The sequence below is a fragment of the Aegilops tauschii genome, chromosome 2 (assembly GCF_002575655.3).
Source record: "Aegilops tauschii subsp. strangulata cultivar AL8/78 chromosome 2, Aet v6.0, whole genome shotgun sequence".
NCBI lineage: Eukaryota > Viridiplantae > Streptophyta > Magnoliopsida > Poales > Poaceae > Aegilops > Aegilops tauschii.
The window spans coordinates 426,984,482-427,007,064 of record NC_053036.3 but is presented as its reverse complement, the minus strand read 5'-3'; the positions used below and the strand labels follow the sequence as shown (position 1 = coordinate 427,007,064).

Genomic DNA, 22,583 nt, shown 5'->3' with positions numbered 1-22,583 from the left:
GCAACAGCGCCCAACGGTATGTTCGCCCATGTCCATTGATTCCAACAATCGGTGCAAACGACATGTTGTACTTGTTAGTGTTATAGGTTGTGTCAAAGGATATGATCTCTCCATATAACTTGTAGTCCAATATTGACTGAGCATCCATCTAGAAAATGCTTCGCACAGTGTCACCAGCATCTATTTGCATCTTATAGATGAAACCAGGGTTCTGAAGTTGCAGCTTCTCGATATACTTCCTAGTCCATTCAATATATGTGTTCTTCATCTTCTTTATCCGCTCATCCTGTTTCAGGTTATCAAGATTTTTGACGTCAAATGTCATATTACCAAAGTCCCCACCACGCAGCCTCCTAAAAATGCTCATAATTCTTTGTGGTTTCACCCTATTTTCTTATAGCAACTTACACAGGAGTATTTCTGCTTCATTCATGTGTTTATGGCTGAGAAAGAATTTGGTGAGTGAAGGCGAGCTCACAAAGCTATGGTTATGTTCCAGACAAGCACACATAATAAACCATTTCCCTTCCCTTAGCTTCACTGTCACATTCATAGGGCAGTTTGTTCTCTCGATTACACTCCTCTTCCTTTTCCTAATACCTGAGTTGGTTTCACGTGTCTTCCTACTCTTGAAGCACCGTATACTGATCTTCCTCTGCTTGTAGTTTCTTCCTTTTTTTCATTGCAAAATCATTCATCTGCGCATATACATTCACAAATCTGACTGCCTCGTCTAGCGTAGAGAAAACCATGCCAACAGCGGGTGCACTTGACTTCTCCAATTCATCTGGCGTAGGGAATACATATTCTTCCTTGCCATTGCATGCTCCAGTTTCATCATCGGAATCTTCATTTTCAGATAGATGCTCAACATTTGAATTCTCGACAAGACCAACTAACTACAAGAAAAAATTCAGCACAATCATTGAATTCTATGTCAGATTTTTTATCATGCTAACTTTCTTAATTTTTCTGTGCACCAACCAGATCAAGAAAAAATATACTATTCTTCGATTCTACATTTTCTACAAACATTGGGCTACACCTGTTCGCATAACACTTCTGACGTATGTGCTGTAGAAACTATTGCACTGAATCCATTATCAGAAACACTAGCCTGCATCAAATGAACACTCTGTTCAGACAGAATGTGCATTTATTTCCTCAAAATAGTTCAAATTTATAGTACAGGATTACAATAAAGGTATGATTTACCTTGTCAACAGTCTCTGCCTGATGTCTTCCATTCGCACCAGCTAGTTCAATATCAGTAGCAACTTCCTATGATTTTTACATTTTCTTTGTTACTTTAACAACTATGAATCTGAACATTTTTAATTAGTTACAAACAACCAAACAGTAAATAACACTATCAAGTTCCTAGCTGCAGTATAAAACTTAATTTCACAGAACCATGAATACAAAGTTCTTCCACCACTACAAGAATGCTATCACTCATGTCTTCTGTCCCAATCAAATCACAGTTATCAGTAATTTCTTCCTGGCTGCCACAATAAGAACCACCACAACTTTTGCTTAGACCTTCCTCACTGCTTATGATAACCTGTTTTTTTAACACCAACATATTTATCAATCAAAGGTCAATGGTAGTTCGATTAACAAAACCTACACGAAAATGGAAAATGTGTTTGCTAATCCCAAAGAACTTGTTAAACTGACCTCAGCTTCTTTTCTCATCGACTGATGCAATACGTACTAATCAAATTCATCCATGAAAACATCCTCTGTTTCTGCAAATTTATTTTTCATCATCGGAATAAGTTCTTTCTGAAGGTACTAATAGCTACACTGAATTTTTAAACCTTTGAAACTTCAGAAACTAGAGTATTGGATACAACGACATTTTTCTTCCTAGTACTTCCTTTTGCTGGTTTCCCAGGTTTGGCTTCTCTAGATATGACACTATCAAGCTGGAAGAAGAGAGCAAGTTTTTTGCTCAAAACCTTCCAATGATTGTGTTTAATTCACACACAGGCTTCAATCTGCAACATGCAGTCCAGTCTAAAACACACAGGCTTCAGTATGAAACTATCTACTGTTCACTACTTTGTCATAGCAAGAAGATTTCTCATGCAAGTACCAGAATAATATTAACATTTTTTCGCTTCATCATTTTAAAATCATTAAAAATCATTTAATGATTTTTTTCATGACATATGCTAGAGAACAACACAACATGTACTGGTAAGCGAACAATATCATTTAAACATTTTTGCTACAAATCGTTTCAGGTTTAATTCTGACAAATCATAGAGAACAACACAATTGTTTAATTATTACTAAATTTAGATTATGTTCTATGCTATGAATCCTTTTGCTACAAGCACTGTCTGTTGCTTCAAATTAAAATGAACACAGTCAAACATGTCACGTGCTAGTTGTACTACGGATTACGGAAGCGCTATCAAGGTCTGCAAATTTTCTTGGGCATTCCATTAGCCAGTCTCAAAGAATGAGCTCTTGTCTATTTTTTCGATCTTTAAGATGCTGACACTACTATCAACAAGACAAAGAATCCAACAAGATTTTTCACCATCTTACCTAACATTCAAGACCATCTCCACTTTTTCTCTCTTCGTCCCCTGTTTGCTGACTGAACTAGGTGATACTTTATTATGATTCATGGTTGATTGAACTGTTGGATAGCCAAAGTTTTCACAAAAACAGACATGAACACATTTATCTGGACCATGAAGAAAATAAAATAGAAGAATCTCTATTTTGACTATTATCTTGAAGAAATTCTACTGCACTTAAGATTTTATTTACCTAGTAGGTGTTCGTACCGCGGCGGAGATGGTCTTCTTCTTCTTCGGCGACGGTTGTCTACCTTCAATCCTCGCCGGCCGTAGCCACAACCCCCCTTCTCCGCCGCTTGCCTGCCTTAAACCTAGCCGGCGGCCACACGCGCGCGCCTTGTGCGCGCCACCAGCACAACCTGCCGCGCCTCGCAGAGGGAGGATCAGGATGTTTTTTCTTTCCTTTTTTCTTTTCTAGGGTTACCTGTTTATATCTATCCAAATAATACTAACTTGTCCAACCGACAACTAGGGTCCACCCTGCAATAGACGGAGCCTGGTACTTGTGTCCACAGTTTCCCCTCTCTCGCTCTTCCCCATTTCCTCCATTTTCTCTGGACAACACCGTCGCCCACCTCCATTTATCTGGAAACCACCGTCGCCCACCTCCATACCATCGGCATCAACTTGAAGAACAACTTTCCTAAGATCCATTGGGTCAATTTCTTAAATAGTCCTCCTCTTTATGTCTCAGATTTTTCCTGCTCTACAAATGCTCAGATCTGGTAGTTTCTAATCCACCCGATCTTGTTGTGCCCAATTTTTTTGGTTGGAATTTCAGAGATCATTTCATGTTTTTAGGTACGAGATGTTGCTTGATTTTGGGTTCATCACCAAGTAGTTAAAGCTAGGAACATCTTACCACCAAAGCACCCTGTTCTTGCGTTCATCCCCAAGTAGTTATAGGAAGATGTACAATCAGAGCACGCTATTTATTCCACGCTTGCCGTTTGACGAAAATCAGCAAATGGTTAAATGCACGATCATGAGAAACAACTGTTGGACTAGTCATTTTACTGTCAGTGCACCAACCATTTTTGACTGAAACTGTTAGTGTACCTTTTCTGGTACTGAGAGTTTCTCAAAGCCAGATCTATCAACATGTTCCAATTATTCTTGTGCAGCTCAAATCTCTCTCCATTTTTTTGTGCCCCCAACATTGCAACTAATTTTTCTTTTCGAATTTTTGCAGATGGGAGATGAAAATACTAAGGTAAGAGAAGGACAACGTCTTGATAACCAAGAAACAGTCGACAATAATGTTCTATGAAAAGTTGCAAAGAAATAAGATTCAACTTTCTTTCTTAAAAAGCATCCATCATCTTGCTCTACTTGTTATTTTTTCCTATAGTAGAAATGAACTAGTTCTCTCGAATGGAGAATCACACCATTATGTCATCGAAGAGCATTAGTCCCAACTTTTAATTCAGAATGAGAGTCGGCGTCTTCTCTTTTTTCTGCATGATTTCTGCTTAGTATAGAAATGGAAAGCACTTGCTAGCTAGCTACACGTAACTCAATTGATTTTCTTACCAAATGTCGTAAGCACAAGTGAGTGGCATTCAATATGTAGTTCCTTTTTTAAGTAAATATTTTTACAAAAATGGGAATAATTGATCACTGAGTTCAATTTGTTTCAACTACTTCTTTAGTATTAAGTAAAAATTTTCCATTTGATGCACAAATTTCTAATTGAAATCTTTTTCCTCCATCAATACTTTTGTACTAAACTTTATTCATTTTCTGCAGATGTCTACAACAAATGAATCAGTTATAAAGAAGAGGAATATCCAAGAACTACATATGGCAGAATTAAGTGACGACAAAACTCATAAAAAGAAGAAAGTAAGAGCAATCCGTTGACATTTTTTTATACTTTCAATGATTTTGAAATAACTCCATCTCTATAAGCAAAATCGTTTTTCTGTGCACATATTTTTTAAATATTCTGATCATGTTATTAAATTACTTCAGGTAGTTATTCTGGAGCATCTTAATATGTTCCTGGTTTTCCTATCAAATCTTACTGACGATCAAAAGATGATAGTACGAAAACTAGGGTTCGGTTCTATTCTTCAAATTTCATGCAACTCCAATGTGGATGATTTATTCCACTGGTTAGCCATCCAGTTTAACACAAGTACATGCAGCATTGAACTGAAGAATGGGTTTAAATTCAAATTCACAGACCATGTTGTGCACAAAATACTGTGCATTCCATGTGGAGGTTTACCAATTCAGACAACCCCTACCGATGAAACAGTTGAATTCATGAATACATTTTTGCAATCAGCTAATGCAACTCCAGAGCATCTATTCTCAATGATTACTCCTACCATCACTGAAGAAGCTTTCTCTAGGATATTCTTGCTTTTGGCTCTTTCTATCCTCATTGCACCTAACTCAAAAGGGACTGCCCGGCAAAAAATTCTTCAGTGCATTGGTGCACATAGATTCTGTTCCCAGATACAATTGATGCCCTTTTGCCCTGTCTTTCTTGGTCCATCAAATTAGAAAATCAGACATAAGGATCAACCCCTCAGCCATCCCGGGGATGCAAACTAATATTGGTGGTAAGAATTTTCTATTTTAACTCTTTCTGAATTTCACTAATTTGATTTAATCATTCATAATATATTCTTTCTTCATTGAATGTTCACTAATTTGACTTTATTTGCTGCCCATTCTTTCCTGCAACATTTTTAAGGTCATGCACTTTGAATTCTTGATCACATCTGAATACAAGATCCCCTCCAACACTTTCCCAAGGCTTCCAATGTGGTCATCAACTATGTTGAATGCTTTTTTAGCTCTTGATACAATTCCTAGAGAGAACAAACAGTTTGGGAGGCTACCAGTAAGAATTAACCACTTCCATTCTCCTTTTTTCTTCTAAACTGTAGAATGACAGTCCCTACTAGCAGTAAAACTGCTTCTTCTTTCAGTTATTGTGTTGTAATTTTTTGGAAGCAATAAACTTAACTTAATTATTGCATTGCCATTTTTCTGGTTGACAAACATAACCAGATGAAGCACATATCTTCGACCCCATTCCATGATGAACTGAACAAAATAGAACTAGAACTACCTGAACCAGTTCTACACTATGTCAATACCAAGTTCCCTTGTATTCACAATGCAAAGGTTAGTTAATGCAGAAAAAATACAACAACACTCTCATATGTTTTTCCATCTAATTTATTATTAAATTTCTAACCTTGTTTCCTTTTTGAATCAAGAAAAGGCAAGGATTGAATGTAGTACTCGGAAATTCTGGCAAACATTTGTATTAAATTCTATAACAACACTACATTCTTACATTGATGAGGCACACAACGGTTTTGGCCTGAAAATTCCTTCCAAACAGAACAAGAGTGATGAACTTACCAAATTTCATCTCTTCCAAATATAAAGTCCAACAATACTGCAAGTCATCCTTTTTCATACAAGTTGAAAACTCAAAATCATCCAGTCCTGGAATCATTCCTCTCTTCAATTGATTTCATTGATTTCCCTGGGCCTCACATTTGTACAACCACTTTTCATGAAGAAAACAACAAAGTATCAGTTGAATATCTTATCCAAAGCATTTCTGAATCTCTACATATTGACAAGCAGATAAATTTTGACTTACTATTACCTGCTGCATCAATAACTACAGAGGTTATCCAAATGGATGAACAAACACAAACTGGCTTAGGTGGTACTACTACTTTCCAAGTTAATAATTTCTGCCAGCATTTGTTTTACCGTTCTTCTCATGGTCTACCCTTTTCTAACCCATCTTTGTAACTATTTTACGCTTATACCAACAAGAACTAAATCACTTTTTGCTAATTCAACTGTGTACCATTCATTTTCCAACATGAATACATAGTGATTCTTGATACAATGAAGACTGATCACTCAGTGAGGGAAATGAATGGAAAAGATCTTCTACAATGCAGACAAGAAAAATTCAGCATAAGTCAGTGGAAATTTATCTCATCTAACAAAGGTAATACTACTGTTTTGTTTGTTCATCAAAATAACTAAAATTTCTTCTTTCCGTACTACTCGAATATAGTAGCTTAAACTTATTCTTGTGCCATCTTTCAACAGCAAATTCATTATACTTCTCAGAAGATCAAGCAGAACTACCACCTGACCCGCTAATTTCTACACTTGTACCTAGCCATACCTATGAACAAGCAGAACATCAGAGGAACAAGGCTGTTACAACTGATACCCAAGCTGGATATACTTGTTCAATAGGAAACAATGTTGAACATGATATTCCCTCTTTCAATGCTATAACTGCAGGTCTACATGATACACTTCCGCATCAAATGACTGGTTGCAATAACACAAGTCTTTCACTGCCTACTGCTCCCACCTATAATGTTAATTCTACTGGCAACTATCCATTGTTGTCCAATCACAAAACTCCGATTCTATATAGCAATAGCCCTCTGAGGTCCTTCAACATCAACTCTAGATAACCAGAAAAAAGATTTGGAACTCCACTTGATGATCCAGGTTTATATAAACTTCCAGAAGACTACGGAGCTGGATGCAAAAGAAAAGAAATCACAGAAGGAAAGAAGAAATTGTTTCAGAAATTCTCTTCAGCAGTAGTTGTTTACTAGAACAAAAGCATGCAATACCAAAAAGTTATTTTCTCAAGCCCGGTTCAGTCTGAGTTCTTCAAGACTATGAACGCAGCTCTACCACATTTGGACTCAAGGTATTTTTCTGTTTCGGATACTCGCAACTACTTGAAGCCAATAGTTTCATAATATATGTTTCCTCTTTCTTTGTATCTTCCTCATGTTCTAGTACTAGTTCTTCTAATAACCTTTGTTGTTTGCATTCAACAACAAAAAAACAGCCAAAGGATTTTCCAAGTCAATGAAGTCTGGGTTGATCAGAAGACTTTGACTATTTCATTGAGACCTGGCTATTGGATGAGTCCCCATTCTTTAGATTGTTACTCAAAAATTCTTAATACAAACCAACTATTCCGTGGAAGGCAAGGACTCATCCCAAACACTGATGTGATTACACACATTGTGCAAAGAGAAGACACGGTAGTGCTCGATTCATTTTTTTACTAAGTACTATTTCATTTTAGTGACATAATTTCACCAAAAAAGATACAAGCATCACTCATTTAGTATTATTGATATTTTTCACAAATGACAATGCAGGAATTATTAATGCGGCCACTATTGGATCATTCAGATCCTATTTGTAGAGATATTTTAAGTGAAGGAAGGGTTGGCTTTAGTCTGGATAGAGCGAATCTCGTTAGTTCTCTAACTTGAGTAACAAAACATATATGGACATTTCTGTTAACCACTATGTATGCATGAACAATACAGTACCTTCTTCACACAAACAAAACCAAACTTATATCGCTTCTTTTTTTAGGTGCACTTACCCTGCTTCAATGATAAGCAGTTGATATTAATTTCCACAAACCTGGAATCCGGGAGGTACTTCGATACTATGAATCTTGATGGCTCTGGACAAGATAAATTCACAACTATCATTAGCACTGTTGAAAGGATCGATACGGTCGACTAGAGGGGGGGTGAATAGGAGACTACAAATTTTACTCTTTCTTGTCAATTTTAAGGCTTAGCGGATAAAAAGGGTTCACTAGATATGCAACTAGGTGAACACAACCTATATGACAAGCAAGCTCTAAGCTATATATGCTAGGCAACAAACTAATTAGCAAGCCAACAAGCATACAAGGCTAAGTAAAGTGCGGGAAAGGATTAACCACAAGTGAGACGAGGACGCGGATTTTATCCCGAAGTTCACTCTTCCTTGGGGAAGAGCTACTCTCCGTTTGGAGCGGTGCCGGAGCCAAAGCTTGCGGAACGCCACCGAAGGCTCACCGTAATCTCCTTCGAGTCACCCCCAACGGATGAGCCTCGAATCACTCGGGGTTGGTCTTGAAGGCGACCACCACACCTTTACAAACTTCTCCGGAGCACACCACAAGCAAGGAAGCTTCCGGAGGAACCTCTAACCGCCTAGGAGCCCAAGCTCCAAGATTAACGAGTCAAGGTGGATGAATGTTGCGGGGAACGCGATTTGGTTTGGTCAAAGTGTAGATTGGGTCTTGCTCTCCCAATCCCCAAAGTTTCAACAAGATTGGGTGGAGGGATTGAGAGTAGTGAGCAAAATGGGGTGTAGCAATGGAGGAGCTCAACAAGACATTAGGGTTGAAGGATGGAGGAGGAAGAAGGGGGCTTATATAGTGTTCTTGGCTGGGAGGGGATTTCTGCCCGTTGGACCCCGTGCGCACGGGCCAAGTCAGCCTCGTGCGCATGGGGTGTCCAGTGAGTTTCGAGGTACCCCGTGCGCACGGGGGTCAGAGACCCCGTGCGCACGGGGTGTCCCGAAATATTCTGACTACCCCGTGCGCACGGGGGTCAGAGACCCCGTGCCCACGGGGTGTCTAGAAGATTTCTGATGAAACATCACAGGACACCATGGCAAAGCACACAATAAGTATCTGAGGAGGTGTAGGAGGGCTGGTGTATCTGTCTTGGAGGCATTCCCACACGACACTAACTCCACGAAGACCCCTCTTGATAGTGCGGTTTTACCTACGACTCAAATCGAACCAAAACAAAAAACCTTCGAGTCGCCGGTAACCACGCCTTTGATCTTTTTGGACTGGGGGGTCGCACACCTCCATCAATGGACACCTTGGAACCAAAGTCCTGAGATAAACTTTAGCAACCAACATTAGTTCCACTAACCACATTGTCATCACACCAAAATATAATCTAAGTGATACTTGCACTTTCAATCTCCCCCTTTTTGGTGCATTGATGACAATATGGTTAGGACATGGCATACAGGATACAACTTAAGTAAACAGCCATGCGACAATAGTTGATCAAAGGAGCTCCCCCTATATATGTGCAAGGAAAAAATGCTTGATTATGCATCAAGCACACACATATGAGGCTCCCCCTAGATCCACATTGTCAAGGCATGCGATCAACATAATAATACCCAACACGGTGCCTAGATCACATGCAAGTGTGGTGAGCAGAAAACGTGAGACTAACCTATAGAAGCTTGATCATACTCCACAAGATATATCAACATAAGCATAGATAAATTCCATAAAGTAGATAGTCTCTCACATAGACTAGGTAGCTCACGAACACACCGCGAAAGCAAGTAAATAAGAGTATCTCAAGCCAAATAAACACAACCAAAACAAACAAGGCCTTGAGATCTCACCCAACCGAAACCAACTGCAAACGCCCCTAATAGAACACTTCTCCCCCTTTGTCATCAAGACAACTAAAAGGGAAAAGGCAATGCTAACGAGACTCTCGACAAGAGGAGGTGCGCTCGAAGCATCATCATCATCATCATCAAAGTGCCATCCCTCCAAGGGAAAAGAACGAGCTGTGGCCACACTGTCGATGTCCTCGGACCCTGGACCAACTTCCTCACCAGCTGCAGCACGCTCAGCCTTCTTCTGATGCCTCACCAGCTTGCCCTTGTTGATCTCCTTGACCTGACGACGCTGAATGGACTGACACATTTTGAACATGTTGCTCACGGTCTTCAGAAGAGACTTCTTCTCCTCTCTGGTGAAACTGGCATCAGTAGCAACCTGCTTCCCTTTGCTACGCGGAATCCGCACATAGGATGAACATCCCTCAGTGTAGGTAGCACGATCCTCAGGCCTGGGTTGCGCCCCTTCTTGGGAGGCACATATGGTGGAGGAGCAGCCGGAAGCCAGTTGGCATCACGCTTCGGAAAGGAGGTGCGGTACTTGGCAATGTACCTGGCGGGAAAGACAGACTCAATCAAAGCTTGGATGAACGGAGCATAGATGCATGACTTGTTCTCTTGAACACACTGCCTGATCTCAAAGAACATGAAGTCCAGAACATCCACTTTCTTCTTGTCATGAAGGTAGACAAAGATGTCCAACATGGAGCTCCTCAGATTGTGAGAGTCCCCGGTCTTAGGATTAAGCGTGTACCTAAGAATGTGACGCATAGTATCATAGGTTGGCTTCAAATGTTTGATAGAACCGGTCGTGAAGGCCTTGTCTGGCTTGTAAGCAAAAGCAATCTCATCCTTGTATCTACCTGTCTCCCGAGCACGGCCATACTCAGGATGCTCCTCTGCAAAGAACCGATACGGAATGATGTCAGAGAACTTGGCCATGGAGGCCTCACACTCATATGTGCCAGACATCCAAGTCATAGTGCGAGCCTCATCACTGTGGAAGTATACGGTGGCAAAGAACTGCATCACAAGATCTTCACTGTACGGATGGTGGAAGGTGACGAATGGGATCAAGCCAAGCCTCCCAAGAGCATTATACACACCAGGATAGATATGATCATTGTCCCGAAGAGCCTCCACATTGATTTGCTTGTGGGGGGCAAAATTGTTTTTCTTGGTCATGATCAGCTCAGAGAACACACGGTGTTGAAAATCACTCTTGAATCTTGGGTCAACCCCTGCATCAGTGTTTGGCACATAGGGGAAATCCTGCCTGCGAGCCCAAAGCTCTGGCTTGGTCCACTTAGAGAGAGGTAGATTCTTGACATTCCGACCTCCTGGGAGCACATGTTCCTCTCCTTCCTCCTCATCAACATCATCAGCAGAATCATCCTCATCTTCTATCTCTGCATCTGCGGGGTTCTCATAGTGAGCATCTTCCTGCGAATCATACTCCTCTTCTGAATCCTCGGAGGCTTCAATCACTGGCTGCTTGGAGGCGGCATGGCGAACACGGCCCAGCTCAGAGCCCTGACCAATTCTTTCGGACGGCTGACGAAGAGCCAAAGTGAATTCCCTGGAACCTGCCTTGGTGTGCTTGCGACGGAGCTCGGACCTCTTGTCAGCAGAGTTTGAAACACAACAGCAACAAAACACAACAAACACGAGAGACACAAATAAGTACAAGTGCTCGAGAAGCTGGCGAGGAATGGAAGACAGAGAAGAAACAGGACTGGCACCACTGTGTACCCTGTGCACACGGGGGTCTGACCACCGTGGACACGGGGGTCCCGTGCGCACGGTACAAGGCCCGTGGACACGGGGTTCGCCCAGCGGCAACCAGTTCCAGATCGAGATCCGGGAGTGAGTGCGGCAGGGAGAACCGCCACAGTAATGCCCATCCGATTCTAGTCTATCACAAGGGAACGACTGGCCTAGACTAGTAGAGGAGGAAACCCTAGACTAATAAGGATCCAAGGAGGAAAAAGAAGGACAAGGGGAGGGGGATACCAGAGGAGGACCCCATCCCGGGAGATCTCCACGAAGCAGCGAAGTCCCACGGCGCAAGGAGGAGCACCGGCGACAAGGAGGCGGCGGCGGGGGCCTGGAGGCGATCTGGGGCGTGGAGGGGGCGACTGGGTGGGAAAGAACCCAAACCCCCCCACGTCCCACCTCTTCAGGGCCAGAAACCGCAGACCCCGTGCGCACGGTACAAGGGCCGTGGGCACGGGGTATCCAGAGGATTTTGACAGGAGGAAGCTTGTTGGGTTATGGCTGAATGTAAATTCTTACCAAGACCCCAAAGAGCATTTCCGCCTCACTTCTGAACACGTTGCAGAAGATATCCAACACTACTAGAAAGGAGTATGTGTAGCACTTGCACTGGAAGAGAATCGAGAAACACACACACACCGAAACACGAACACACGGACAAGAAGAACCACACAAAAAAGAAAAAAGATCCAACCTCCAACGGAGGGCGGTGGCCGAAGCCACCATGTTTGAGTTTGTTTGGTATGGCACCGCGAAGATATGAACCTTGGGCCCAAGACCAATACTCATCTTTGAAGCACAAATGCCATCTTCAAATGGCTAATGTGAAAGATTTTGTTCAATTTATGCACTAGTAGGATAAGATAGCTCATTAGTTGAGCTAGCTCCCCCTACTTAGGTGCCTACATCTAAAACAAGATACTAGTAGAGTATGTGTGTGTATGCAAGAACCTCAATCCAAGTTACTTATATCCACGATATCCAGCTCATGCCTTAACTCGCGGAATCTTGCTTCATCAAGTGGCTTGGTGAAAATGTCGGCAAGTTGCTTCTCGGTGTTGACATGGAATAAATCAATGTCTACCTTGGCCACATGATCTCGAATGAAGTGATGACGAATCTCAATATGTTTGGTTCGGCTATGTTGCACTGGATTGTCGGCGATCTTGATTGCACTTTCATTGTCACAAAATAGAGGCGCTTTGTCACATGTGACACCATAATCCATCAAAGTTTTCCTCATCCATAATAATTGTGCACAACAACTTCCTGCGGCAATGTACTCGGCCTCGGCGGTTGAAAGGGACACACAATTCTGCTTGTTTGAAGACCAACTTACCAATGACCTCCCTAGGAATTGACATGACCCGGAAGTGGACTTGCGGTCTACCTTGTCTCCGGCCCAATCCGAATCCGAATATCCCAATAACTTGAAAGTTGTTCCTTTGGGATACCAAAGGCCCAAGTTTGGGTTATGAACCAAATATCGAAGGATTCTTTTCACTGCCGAAAAATGGCTCTCCTTGGGAGCAGATTGAAATCTTGCACACACACACACACACACTCAACATAATATCCGGCCTAGATGCACAAAGGTAAAGCAAAGAACCGATCATAGAGCGATATACCTTTTGATCCACATCTTTACCATTGGGATCAAGATTAAGTTGGCCATTTGTGGGCATGGGCGTCTTCATGGGCTTGACATCTTGCATTTTGAACCTCTTGAGCATGTCTTGAATATAAAGTGCTTGGTTGATGAAGGTTCCTCCTCTCAATTGCTTCACTTGAAATCCGAGGAAAAATTTCAACTCTCCCATCATGCTCATAGCAAATTCCTTGGTCATAAGATTCTCAAACTAATAGCATGGTTAGTGGAACCAAAAATAATATCATCAACATATATTTGGCACACAAACAATTCTCCTTTTACCCTCTTCGTGAAGAGAGTGGAATCTATTAACCCGATCTGGAACCCCTTCTCGCTTAAGAACGTCGTAAGGTGATCATACCAAGCATGAGGTGCTTGTTTAAGTCCATAGAGCGCCTTATGGAGTTCATAAACGTGAGAGGGGTGATCGGGATCTTCGAAACCGGGAGGTTGTTTGACATACACCAACTCCTTAAGAGGACCATTAAGAAATGCACTCTTCACATCCATTTGATACAATTTAAAATCATGATGTGAAGCATATGCAAGCAAGATATGAATGGACTCAAGACGGGCAACGGGGGCAAAGGTTTCACCGAAGTCCAAACCTTCAACTTGGGTGAACCCTTGTGCCACTAACCTTGCCTTGTTTCTAGTGACTTGTCCATGCTCATCTTGTTTGTTCTTAAAGATCCACTTTGTTCCAATGACATTATGATGTTCTTTGGGTCTCTTCACAAGAGTCCATACTTTGTTGCGGGTGAAGTTGTTGAGTTCTTCATGCATGGCATTTACCCAATCCGGGTCGTCAAGTGCATCTTCAACCTTAAGGGGCTCAACACAAGAGACAAACGAGTGATGTTCACAAAAGTTTGCCAAACGTCTATGAGTAGTTACCCCTTTGTTGATGCTTCCATAAATGTTGTCGGTGAGATGTTGAAGATGCTTTAACTTGGCGGCCGATTTTTGCACTTTGAGGGTAAGCTCTTCTTCACTTGGTTTTGAACTTGTGGAAGAAGCTTGGCCTTGGGAATGCTTTAGCCTTGGAGACACCCTTCTCTTCACAACCTCTAGTTCTTGATCACTTGGATGTGATGATGTGGAAGACACTTGAGGTTGGGATTGATCTTTATCTTGATCAAGAGCTTGACCTTGGGCCTCACGGATTGGTTCTACGCCATTTGGTTGAGCTTGCCCTTGATCTTGCTCGGGAACATGAGGGACTTGATCTTGTTCTTGGATAGGTTCATGATTTCCCATAGCATCTTGACCTTGTGGTGGCGGTGATGACTTCCCTTGTGGAGAATCCACAAGAGGGGCTCTTACTCCTTCTTCTTCTACTTGGACTTGGGGTGTTTCTTGTGGACGAATGTGGCCTATCCCCATAGTCCTTATAGCTTGTGAAGAAGCCTCATCACCTACAACACTAGGAACAATTTGCTCCGCACGGGAACCGTTATCTTCATCAAACTCCACATTTACCGTTTCCTCAATACATCCGGTGGATTTGTTGAGAACACGGTAAGCATGAGAGTTTGATGCATATCCAACAAATATGCCCTCATAAGTTTTAGGCGCAAACTTAGCTAAACGGGATTTCTTATTTAGAATGAAACACTTACAACCGAATACTCGAAAGTATTTTACGTTAGGCTTTCTCCCGATTAGGAGTTCGTAGGGAGTCTTGTTCTTGAGCTTACAAAGATAAAGCCGGTTTGTAGCATGGCACGCGGTGTTGATGGCTTCGGCCCAAAGCTTGTATGGAGACTTGTACTCGTCAAGCATGGTCCTTGCCATCTCAATGAGAGTCCGGTTCTTCCTTTCCGCAACACCATTTTGTTCGGGAGTGTATGGCGCGGCATATTGATGCTTGATCCCCTCATCGCTCAAGAACTCGTTCATAGTGTAATTTTTTAACTCGGTGCCATTGTCACTTCGAATTGCCTTGATCTCACAATTATGTTGACGTTGAGCTTCTTTGGAAAAGTTGATGAAGGTGTCTTGAGTTTCATCTTTAGTCTTGAGAAAGAACACCCATGTATATCTTGTATAGTCATCGACAATGACAAGGCAATACCTCCTCCCTCCCAAACTATCATAAGATGGAGGCCCAAAGAGATCCAAGTGAATGAGCTCGAGAGGCCTCAAAGTGGTAATGATAGTCGTCACCTTATGAGCTTTTTCATGAAGTTTTCCGGCAATGCAAGCACTACAAGGACGATCTTTGGCAAAAGACACATTGGTTAGTCCAAGGATGTGCTCCCCCTTTAAGAGAGCTTGTAAATTTCTCATGCCAACGTGTGCTAGCCGACGGTGTCAAAGCCACCCCACGTCGGCCTTGGCCATTAGACATGTTGCAAGATAAGTTTTCTCATTTGACAAATCAACCACGTAAAGGTTGTCTTCAACATGCCCAACAAAGACCACTTTGAGATTGCTTCTCTTAAAGACGGTCACATGAAATTCACCGAAATGAGAATCATAACCAGCACGTGCCAATTGAATCGTAGAAAGTAAATTGTAGTGAAGGGATTGAACAAGCATGACATTCTTAAGTGATGCATCACTAGAGATTACCACCTTGCCCAAACCCAATACCTTGCCCTTGCTATTGTCACCAAAAGAGATGTTTGAAGTGGCCTTGAGCGAATCAATGAACTCCACAAGCATCTCCCTCTCTCCGGTCATATGATTGGTGCAACCACTATCGATCACCCATTGTGTTCCACCGGAGGTATAGTCCTACAAGAATCAAGCTTTGATTTTAGGTCCCCATTTTGCAATGGGTCCTAGAGAGTTAGCAACAAGGGTCTTAGGAACCCAAATAGTCCAAGCATAATCATCATAGTTAGTGCCAACAAATTTAGCAAAGGTATAACCATCATCTCCTCTCATGAGGACATAAGATGGGTTGTTCTTGCTGGCAAACTCTTTGGGAATGGCCTTGTCCCTAGTGACCTTGCCATCCCCAACATTCCCTTTTTCCTTCTCCTTCTCCTTGTGTCCTTCATGAACAAATGCTATCTTTTGTTGGGGAGGAGGAGTAGGACCAATCTTCTTCTTGTGGCTCTTCTTCTTGGTCTTCTTCTTCTTAGAAGAGGGGTCAAACCCAATTCCCTCCTTGGCAACACACTCCTTTTGGTTGCTCAAGAGGTCATTGAGGTTTTTCTCCCCTTGAATGCACGACACAAGCCCTTTCTCAATTTGGGCTTTTAACTTCTTATTCTCCTCTTGGAGAGAGGTGCAATCATGAGCAAAGTTAGCTGTACAAGATTCATCATTTAAATCAATATGAGGGACGGAAGTAAGAGCCTTAATGGTTGTAGCTTTAAGTTGAGCATAAGACTCGGTGAGGGCAATGAGGTCGCCTTTGACAACCTTGGAACTAGTCACAAGGAGCTCATGTTCCTCAACAAGTCTCGTGTGATCAACTAGAAGCTTTTCAACCCTTACTTTAAGGGCATCTTTGTTCTCAAGAGCAAGTTGCAACGCATCATCGGTTTTAACAAAGTCAATTTTATGAGAAGACAAGGCTTCCTCAAGTGATGCTCACACTCTCTTCATGTAGCTCGTGCTCAAGGAGTTCGACTCTCTCTTTTTCCTCTATGAGGAGGTTTTCAACGTTCTCAATAAAATCATCGCGTTCGGCGAGTGATTTAAGAAGATCGCTAAAACGAGCACGAGCTTCACCATGAAGAGTTTTCATGAAAGCCATCAAGGATTCCTCATCATTATCCACACCATCATCACACTCATCCTCCACTATCTCACATGAAACATTGGGAGTGTGGATGAAGGGTTTTAGAGATTTGGACTTTGTTTTTACCTCTTTGGCCATGAGGCAATGATGAGTGAACGGCTTGTCCTCGTTGGGAGAGTCGAAGAGGCCGGTGGTGGAGGAGGAGGTAGTGGCATGCATGGCAATGGCGGTCGTGCCCACATGATCATCATCACCGTCATCTTCATCTCCGGACATGTACTCCTCATGAACAAGAGCCTTGTCATCTTTCCTCTTGGAAAACTTGGTGAACTTCTTCTTCTTGAGCACAAGCTTCTCGGACTTGTCTTCACGTCTCTCATAAGGACAATCGTGCACAAAATGTCTTGGGCTATCACAATTGTAGCATTTTCTTCGTCCAAACGATCTTCCTTGCAGATTCTTCCCTTTGTTTGCCATGGTCCCGGAATATTTCTTGACCAAGAGAGCCAAGTCTTCCGCAAAGTCATTTGCCGGGCATGAGGTGTCAACATCTTCCTCACAAGTCTCTTCAACAACTTCTTCATCCCTTGAGGGTTGGGCAACTACTTTCTTGGCCTTCAATGCAAGATTTGAGTTCTTGGTGGCTTGATCTATGGCAAAGGTCTTCTTGGACTTCGTCTCCAAAAGAACATGAGTTGAGAAAGTGGATACAACTTGTGCCGCGGTCAACTTTTGATAGTCCGGGCGTTGATGTATCATCATCACCATGGTATGTTCCGTGAGAACCATAGCATCAATGAACTTGTCCTTAATGAAATCATCATTTGCCCAAGTGCACCCAAAGGTTCTCAAATTGAGCACAAGAGACTTCAACCTTCGATATACCTCTTCCGCGGACTCACCCTCATTTCTCACAAATAGGTTGACTTCTTGCTTGAGCAAAGCCAACCGAGATCTTCGAATTGCTTCGTCACCTTCGAGGGCCTCCTCAAGGCAATCCCAAATTTCCTTGGCGGTCTTGAGTAGAGCAATGGAGTCACTATAGTCATCGGTCACCGCGGTGCGCAACATGTTGTGGGCGGTAGCATTGAGTTGATCATCAACCGCTTCTCTTGGAGTGAGATTCATGGGATCCTTGGGGTTGAAACCGTTGACCACAATCCACCATAGTTGTGTAGATGCACTGTGAATATGAGACTCCATATCTAGCTTCCACTTAGCAAACGCATTAGCTTTCAAAGGGGGCAGAGGCCCCACAGGATTAATGCGAGGGTGCTGCAAGGGTTGTGGTGAGTAAAAGGGTTCCACGGCATTGTACTTGGGAACTTGAGTGCGAGCCGGGGATGCAAGAGGTTCTCTCGAATCATCCGCATCATGAACCGCATTTGGATCAAATGAGTTTGAGGCGGATGTCGAGGGCTTTAAGCAAGCATCAATTTCCTCCTTGATCGAGGAGCGAACTTCTTTCAACATAGCAGTTTTGAGGTCCGCAAACATTGAAAGAATATCGGCCGCGGTCAACGGGGCCCCCGGGTTAATGGGGTCGACGGGAGCAACGGCCGGAGCAACAAGTGCGTCGGCCGCGGCGGGGGGTAGGTTTTGACCATCCTCCGCAAGTGGTGGGTCACCTCCCTCATTCCCTAGATCGACCATAATCTCTAAGGTTGTAAAACCTTATATTAGAGCACGAGGCTCTGATACCAATTGAAAGGATCGATACGGTCGACTAGAGGGGGGGTGAATAGGAGACTACAAAATTTACCCTTTCTTGTCAATTTTAAGGCTTAGCGGATAAAAAGGGTTCACTAGATATGCAACTAGGTGAACACAACCTATATTACAAGCAAGCTCTAAGCTAAATATGCTAGGCAACAAACTAATTAGCAAGCCAACAAGCATACAAGGCTAAGTAAAGTGCGGGAAAGGATTAACCACAAGTGATACGAGGACACGGATTTTATCCCGAAGTTCACTCTTCCTTGGGGAAGAGCTACTCTCCGTTTGGAGCGGTGCCGGAGCCAAAGCTTGCGGAACGCCACCAAAGGCTCACCGTAATCTCCTTCGAGTCACCCCCAACGGATGAGCCTTGAATCACTCGGGGTTGGTCTTGAAGGCGACCACCACACCTTTACAAACTTCTCCGGAGCACACCACAAGCAAGGAAGCTTCCGGAGGAACCTCTAACCGCCTAGGAGCCCAAGCTCCAAGAGTAACAAGTCATGGTGGATGAATGTTGCGGGGAACGCGATTTGGTTTGGTCAAAGTGTAGATCGGGTCTTGCTCTCCCAATCCCCAAAGTTTCAACAAGATTGGGTGGAGGGATTGAGAGTAGTGAGCAAAATGGGGTGTAGCAATGGAGGAGCTCAACAAGACATTAGGGTTGAAGGATGGAGGAGGAAGAAGGGGGCTTATATAGTGTTCTTGGCCGGGAGGGGATTTCTGCCCGTTGGACCCCGTGCGCACGGGCCAAGTCAGCCCCGTGCGCACGGGGTGTCCAGTGAGTTTCGAGGTACCCCGTGCGCACGGGGGTCAGAGACCCCGTGCGCACGGGGTGTCCCGAAATATTCCGACTACCCCGTGCGCACGGGGGTCAGAGACCCCGTGCACACGGGGTGTCCAGAAGATTTCTGATGAAACATCACAAGACACCACGACAAAGCACACAATAAGTGGAATATCTGAGGAGGTGTAGGAGGGCTGGTGTATCTGTCTTGGAGGCATTCCCACACGACACTAACTCCACGAAGACCCCTCTTGATAGTGCGGTTTTACCTACGACTCAAATCGAACCAAAACGAAAAACCTTCGAGTCGCCGGTAACCACGCCTTTGATCTTTTTGGACTGGGGGGTCGCACACCTCCATCAATGGACACCTTGGAACCAATGTCCTGAGATAAACTTTAGCAACCAACATTAGTTCCACTAACCACATTGTCATCACACCAAAATATAATCTAAGTGATACTTGCACTTTCAACTGTCACCTACAATTTCAAAACACTGTTTGCCTTGACGTACCCGAACTGCACTGCATTCAACATAAAGGACTTCGACTACAGATTTGTTGCAGTACCTAGAACTCATTTCAGGTTAATAGCTACTTTTTTTCCTTCAGCATTTTGCTTCTAATTTGCTTAGCTAATTTGTAGTTTTCATATATTCGTAAACTAAGTTCAGTTTTTACAATCTCCTCAATCCCAGGTATGATACAGGGCTTTTCCTATTGCAAATTGTAAAAAACTATCGCAGAATGGGAGTTCCAGGGTTCTCAACTGTAAGTTCCTCTCATTTTCAGACCAATTTCGCTTCATATTTTTCTTGCAAAACTGAAAGAGAAGAAATTTTCTTGCAGGCTGATTTGCAAGCTCTGCACGAAATTTTCTTGTACAAGATATCAACGTACCCCAATAGTGAGGTTCAATTACCTATAGTGAGGAACTTCCTACAAAACCATGCAAGTTCTAGATCCTTTTTTATTACCCCCCCCATGTTGTTTAACTCTGTACTTGCCATTCTTTTTTCACATCTATAAATCTATGTTATGAAAGTTAGTTACTCTTTTGTCTAAATGTTTCTTACCTCTTTTCTAAATTTGTTATTCCACAGGGGTTTCGATCATTCAAATAAACAACTAACGAGACCACAACTGAAGATCTGCAAAATGTCTGAAACATTTTCCCTTCACTTTTAAAGTAATTCCTTGCCGAAAGTTTTTCCTTTTTATAGTTTCATGCTTTTGCTCAATATGAAAAAACTATTATTTTCTTTTTGCTCAATTTTTTATTCCCATGAAAAAGGTTCAAAATTTACTATCTAGCTTTGAGATTCATATGTAGCAATTATTTTAGTGTCAACCTAATCGTTAAAACAGTCGAACTACAAAAAACTCAGCACAAACAATTGACAATAAAACGTTTCGCAGATAGTCCAGAGATTAAGTGTTCAATCAAGTAGTAATCTGTGAAGCAACTATAGTACCTTTGGCTAACTTCGTTCCTAAAAATATGTCATACATTTGTGCGTTCTTTCATTACAATATAATTCGTTTTTCACTACCATCCATATTCAATCACCTTCAGTAAACTGCTTTTTGAAATGCTTCTACATAATAAAATTATTTTCATAACGGGTGAAATTTATTTTTTACAATTACGATCAACACGGGATGTTTCACTCTAAATTAACATGTAAAGTGTCCAATTCTATATGGAGTAGCATTCTAATGTCAAGGAAAATTATTAGGACATTCAGATCATTTTTTTACATATTTTCTGGCAATTTAATACTGTTATTTTTTTCCTCATTATGACTTTTGTGGATGCTGCAATATACTGACAAGCAGTTCTTTTTTTTCCTCTGCTTAATAAAGAAGGTACAACAACTACTACAAGACAATTCCAACAAAAACTGCGACAGTCAAGAGAATCCACACAAATGGGTGAAGATGTTATATTTGATCCCTTGTATGACATTTTTTTTCCTGATCAATTTTGCTTGTATGACATGTTTAGAAAATTCAGTACCAAAAGAGTCCCTGACATCAAAGTCTTTTTTGCATTTCTTATGAAATTTTTTCTACAATCTTTGTTCAATACAATTTTTCGTTCCAAAGTAGGAACATACAGAAAAAACATTTTTTGAATGGAAAACATCAAGAAAGCTACTTGTTGAAATTCGAACTAGCACCTACGCACCACTTTTCCCTATCGTGCCAAACTACAAGAAACATCCGAAAACAGTTAAACAACCTCCCGCCAACGAAATGGGCCAGCCCAACTACGTCCCGCCGTCCGCACGAACATTCTCCCCCCCCCCACGCGCCTGCATGCTTCCTGGCACGTAGGTCGCCATATAGGCGCTCCCATGCTAACCGAGAGATCCTAATAGTCGCCAGTTCGCACAGACCTCGCCCGATTGGGCCGACCATTGGGTTCAAACCGTTAGCGTATGGTCGGGAACCAGGATTCGATCCGGAGAGCTGCTGCACAGGATGGAGCATACCTACCAGTCGAGCTAACTGACTGGTTGTGAAACATGGGTAGCGCCAAAGTATAAATAACAAAAAAGAACCAGCGTAACTCAACGTTATTTAAAGAAATTAAGAAACACATACAATTTATCAAATTCCAATTGCTTTTGACAATGCGAGTAATTTTTTGAAAGCACGAAACAATCTTTGAAACAATTGGAACAAATTTTGAAAAATGAGAACAGAAAATTGAAAATTTGAACAAATTTCCGGAAAACATACGAAATTTGAACCTCCAAACATTTTTGAAAACACGAACAAATTTATAAATTCCTAACATTCTTTTGAAAATGAAAAATATATGAAATTCAAAAGTTTTTGCAAAACAGAAACAAAAATTTAAATTCAGAACATGTTTTATGAAAAATGTGACCAATTTTCGAAAATACAAACAAAAATTTTAAACTCCAAACATTTTTCCACATGATTTTCTTTGGAAATTACGAATATTTATTAACATCGCGAACAATTTTTGAAACTATGAACAAAATTGTAAAATTTCGAACATTTTTTAGAACATGAACAAAACTCCAGAACATTTTTTGAAGATATGAACAAATTTTAAAATT

At 42.0% G+C, this 22,583-nt stretch overlaps 1 protein-coding gene and 1 long non-coding RNA gene across 3 annotated transcripts; one reads left to right on the top strand and one right to left on the bottom strand.

Moving 5' to 3' along the window:
* Positions 1-574: 574 nt before the first annotated feature.
* On the bottom strand, positions 575-2,917 carry LOC120973524 (uncharacterized). 2 transcript variants are annotated; one of them, XR_006670327.2, is made up of 4 exons: positions 2,791-2,917; positions 2,563-2,656; positions 1,681-1,931; positions 575-1,564 (listed from the first exon to the last, which is right to left on the bottom strand). It is a non-coding gene; the product is annotated as an uncharacterized lncRNA (long non-coding RNA). The 2 variants fall into 2 exon arrangements; XR_006670328.2 differs by lacking the exon at positions 2,563-2,656 and having other exon boundaries at positions 2,791-2,913.
* A 757-nt stretch (positions 2,918-3,674) lies between these two features.
* On the top strand, positions 3,675-21,648 carry LOC109734208 (uncharacterized). Its single transcript, XM_073508731.1, has 13 exons — positions 3,675-3,813; positions 4,350-4,445; positions 4,575-5,173; positions 5,308-6,597; positions 6,702-7,326; positions 7,471-7,669; positions 7,790-7,888; positions 8,013-8,143; positions 19,967-20,074; positions 20,187-20,259; positions 20,338-20,415; positions 20,592-20,677; positions 21,355-21,648. The coding sequence occupies exons 5-12, from the start codon at positions 7,238-7,240 to the stop codon at positions 20,610-20,612; spliced, it is 798 nt and encodes a 265-aa protein (XP_073364832.1). The 5' UTR covers positions 3,675-3,813; positions 4,350-4,445; positions 4,575-5,173; positions 5,308-6,597; positions 6,702-7,237; the 3' UTR covers positions 20,613-20,677; positions 21,355-21,648.
* The last annotated feature ends 935 nt before the right edge of the window (positions 21,649-22,583 follow it).

Coding starts and splice junctions, on each gene's coding strand:
- LOC109734208 (XM_073508731.1), top strand. CDS start 7,238: ATGCAATACCAAAAAGTTATTTTCTCAAGCCCGGTTCAGTCTGAGTTC. Junction 7,670..7,789: donor TTGTGCAAAGAGAAGACACG/GTAGTGCTCGAT, acceptor ATGACAATGCAG/GAATTATTAATGCGGCCACT. Junction 20,416..20,591: donor GTGAGGTTCAATTACCTATA/GTGAGGAACTTC, acceptor GTTATTCCACAG/GGGTTTCGATCATTCAAATA.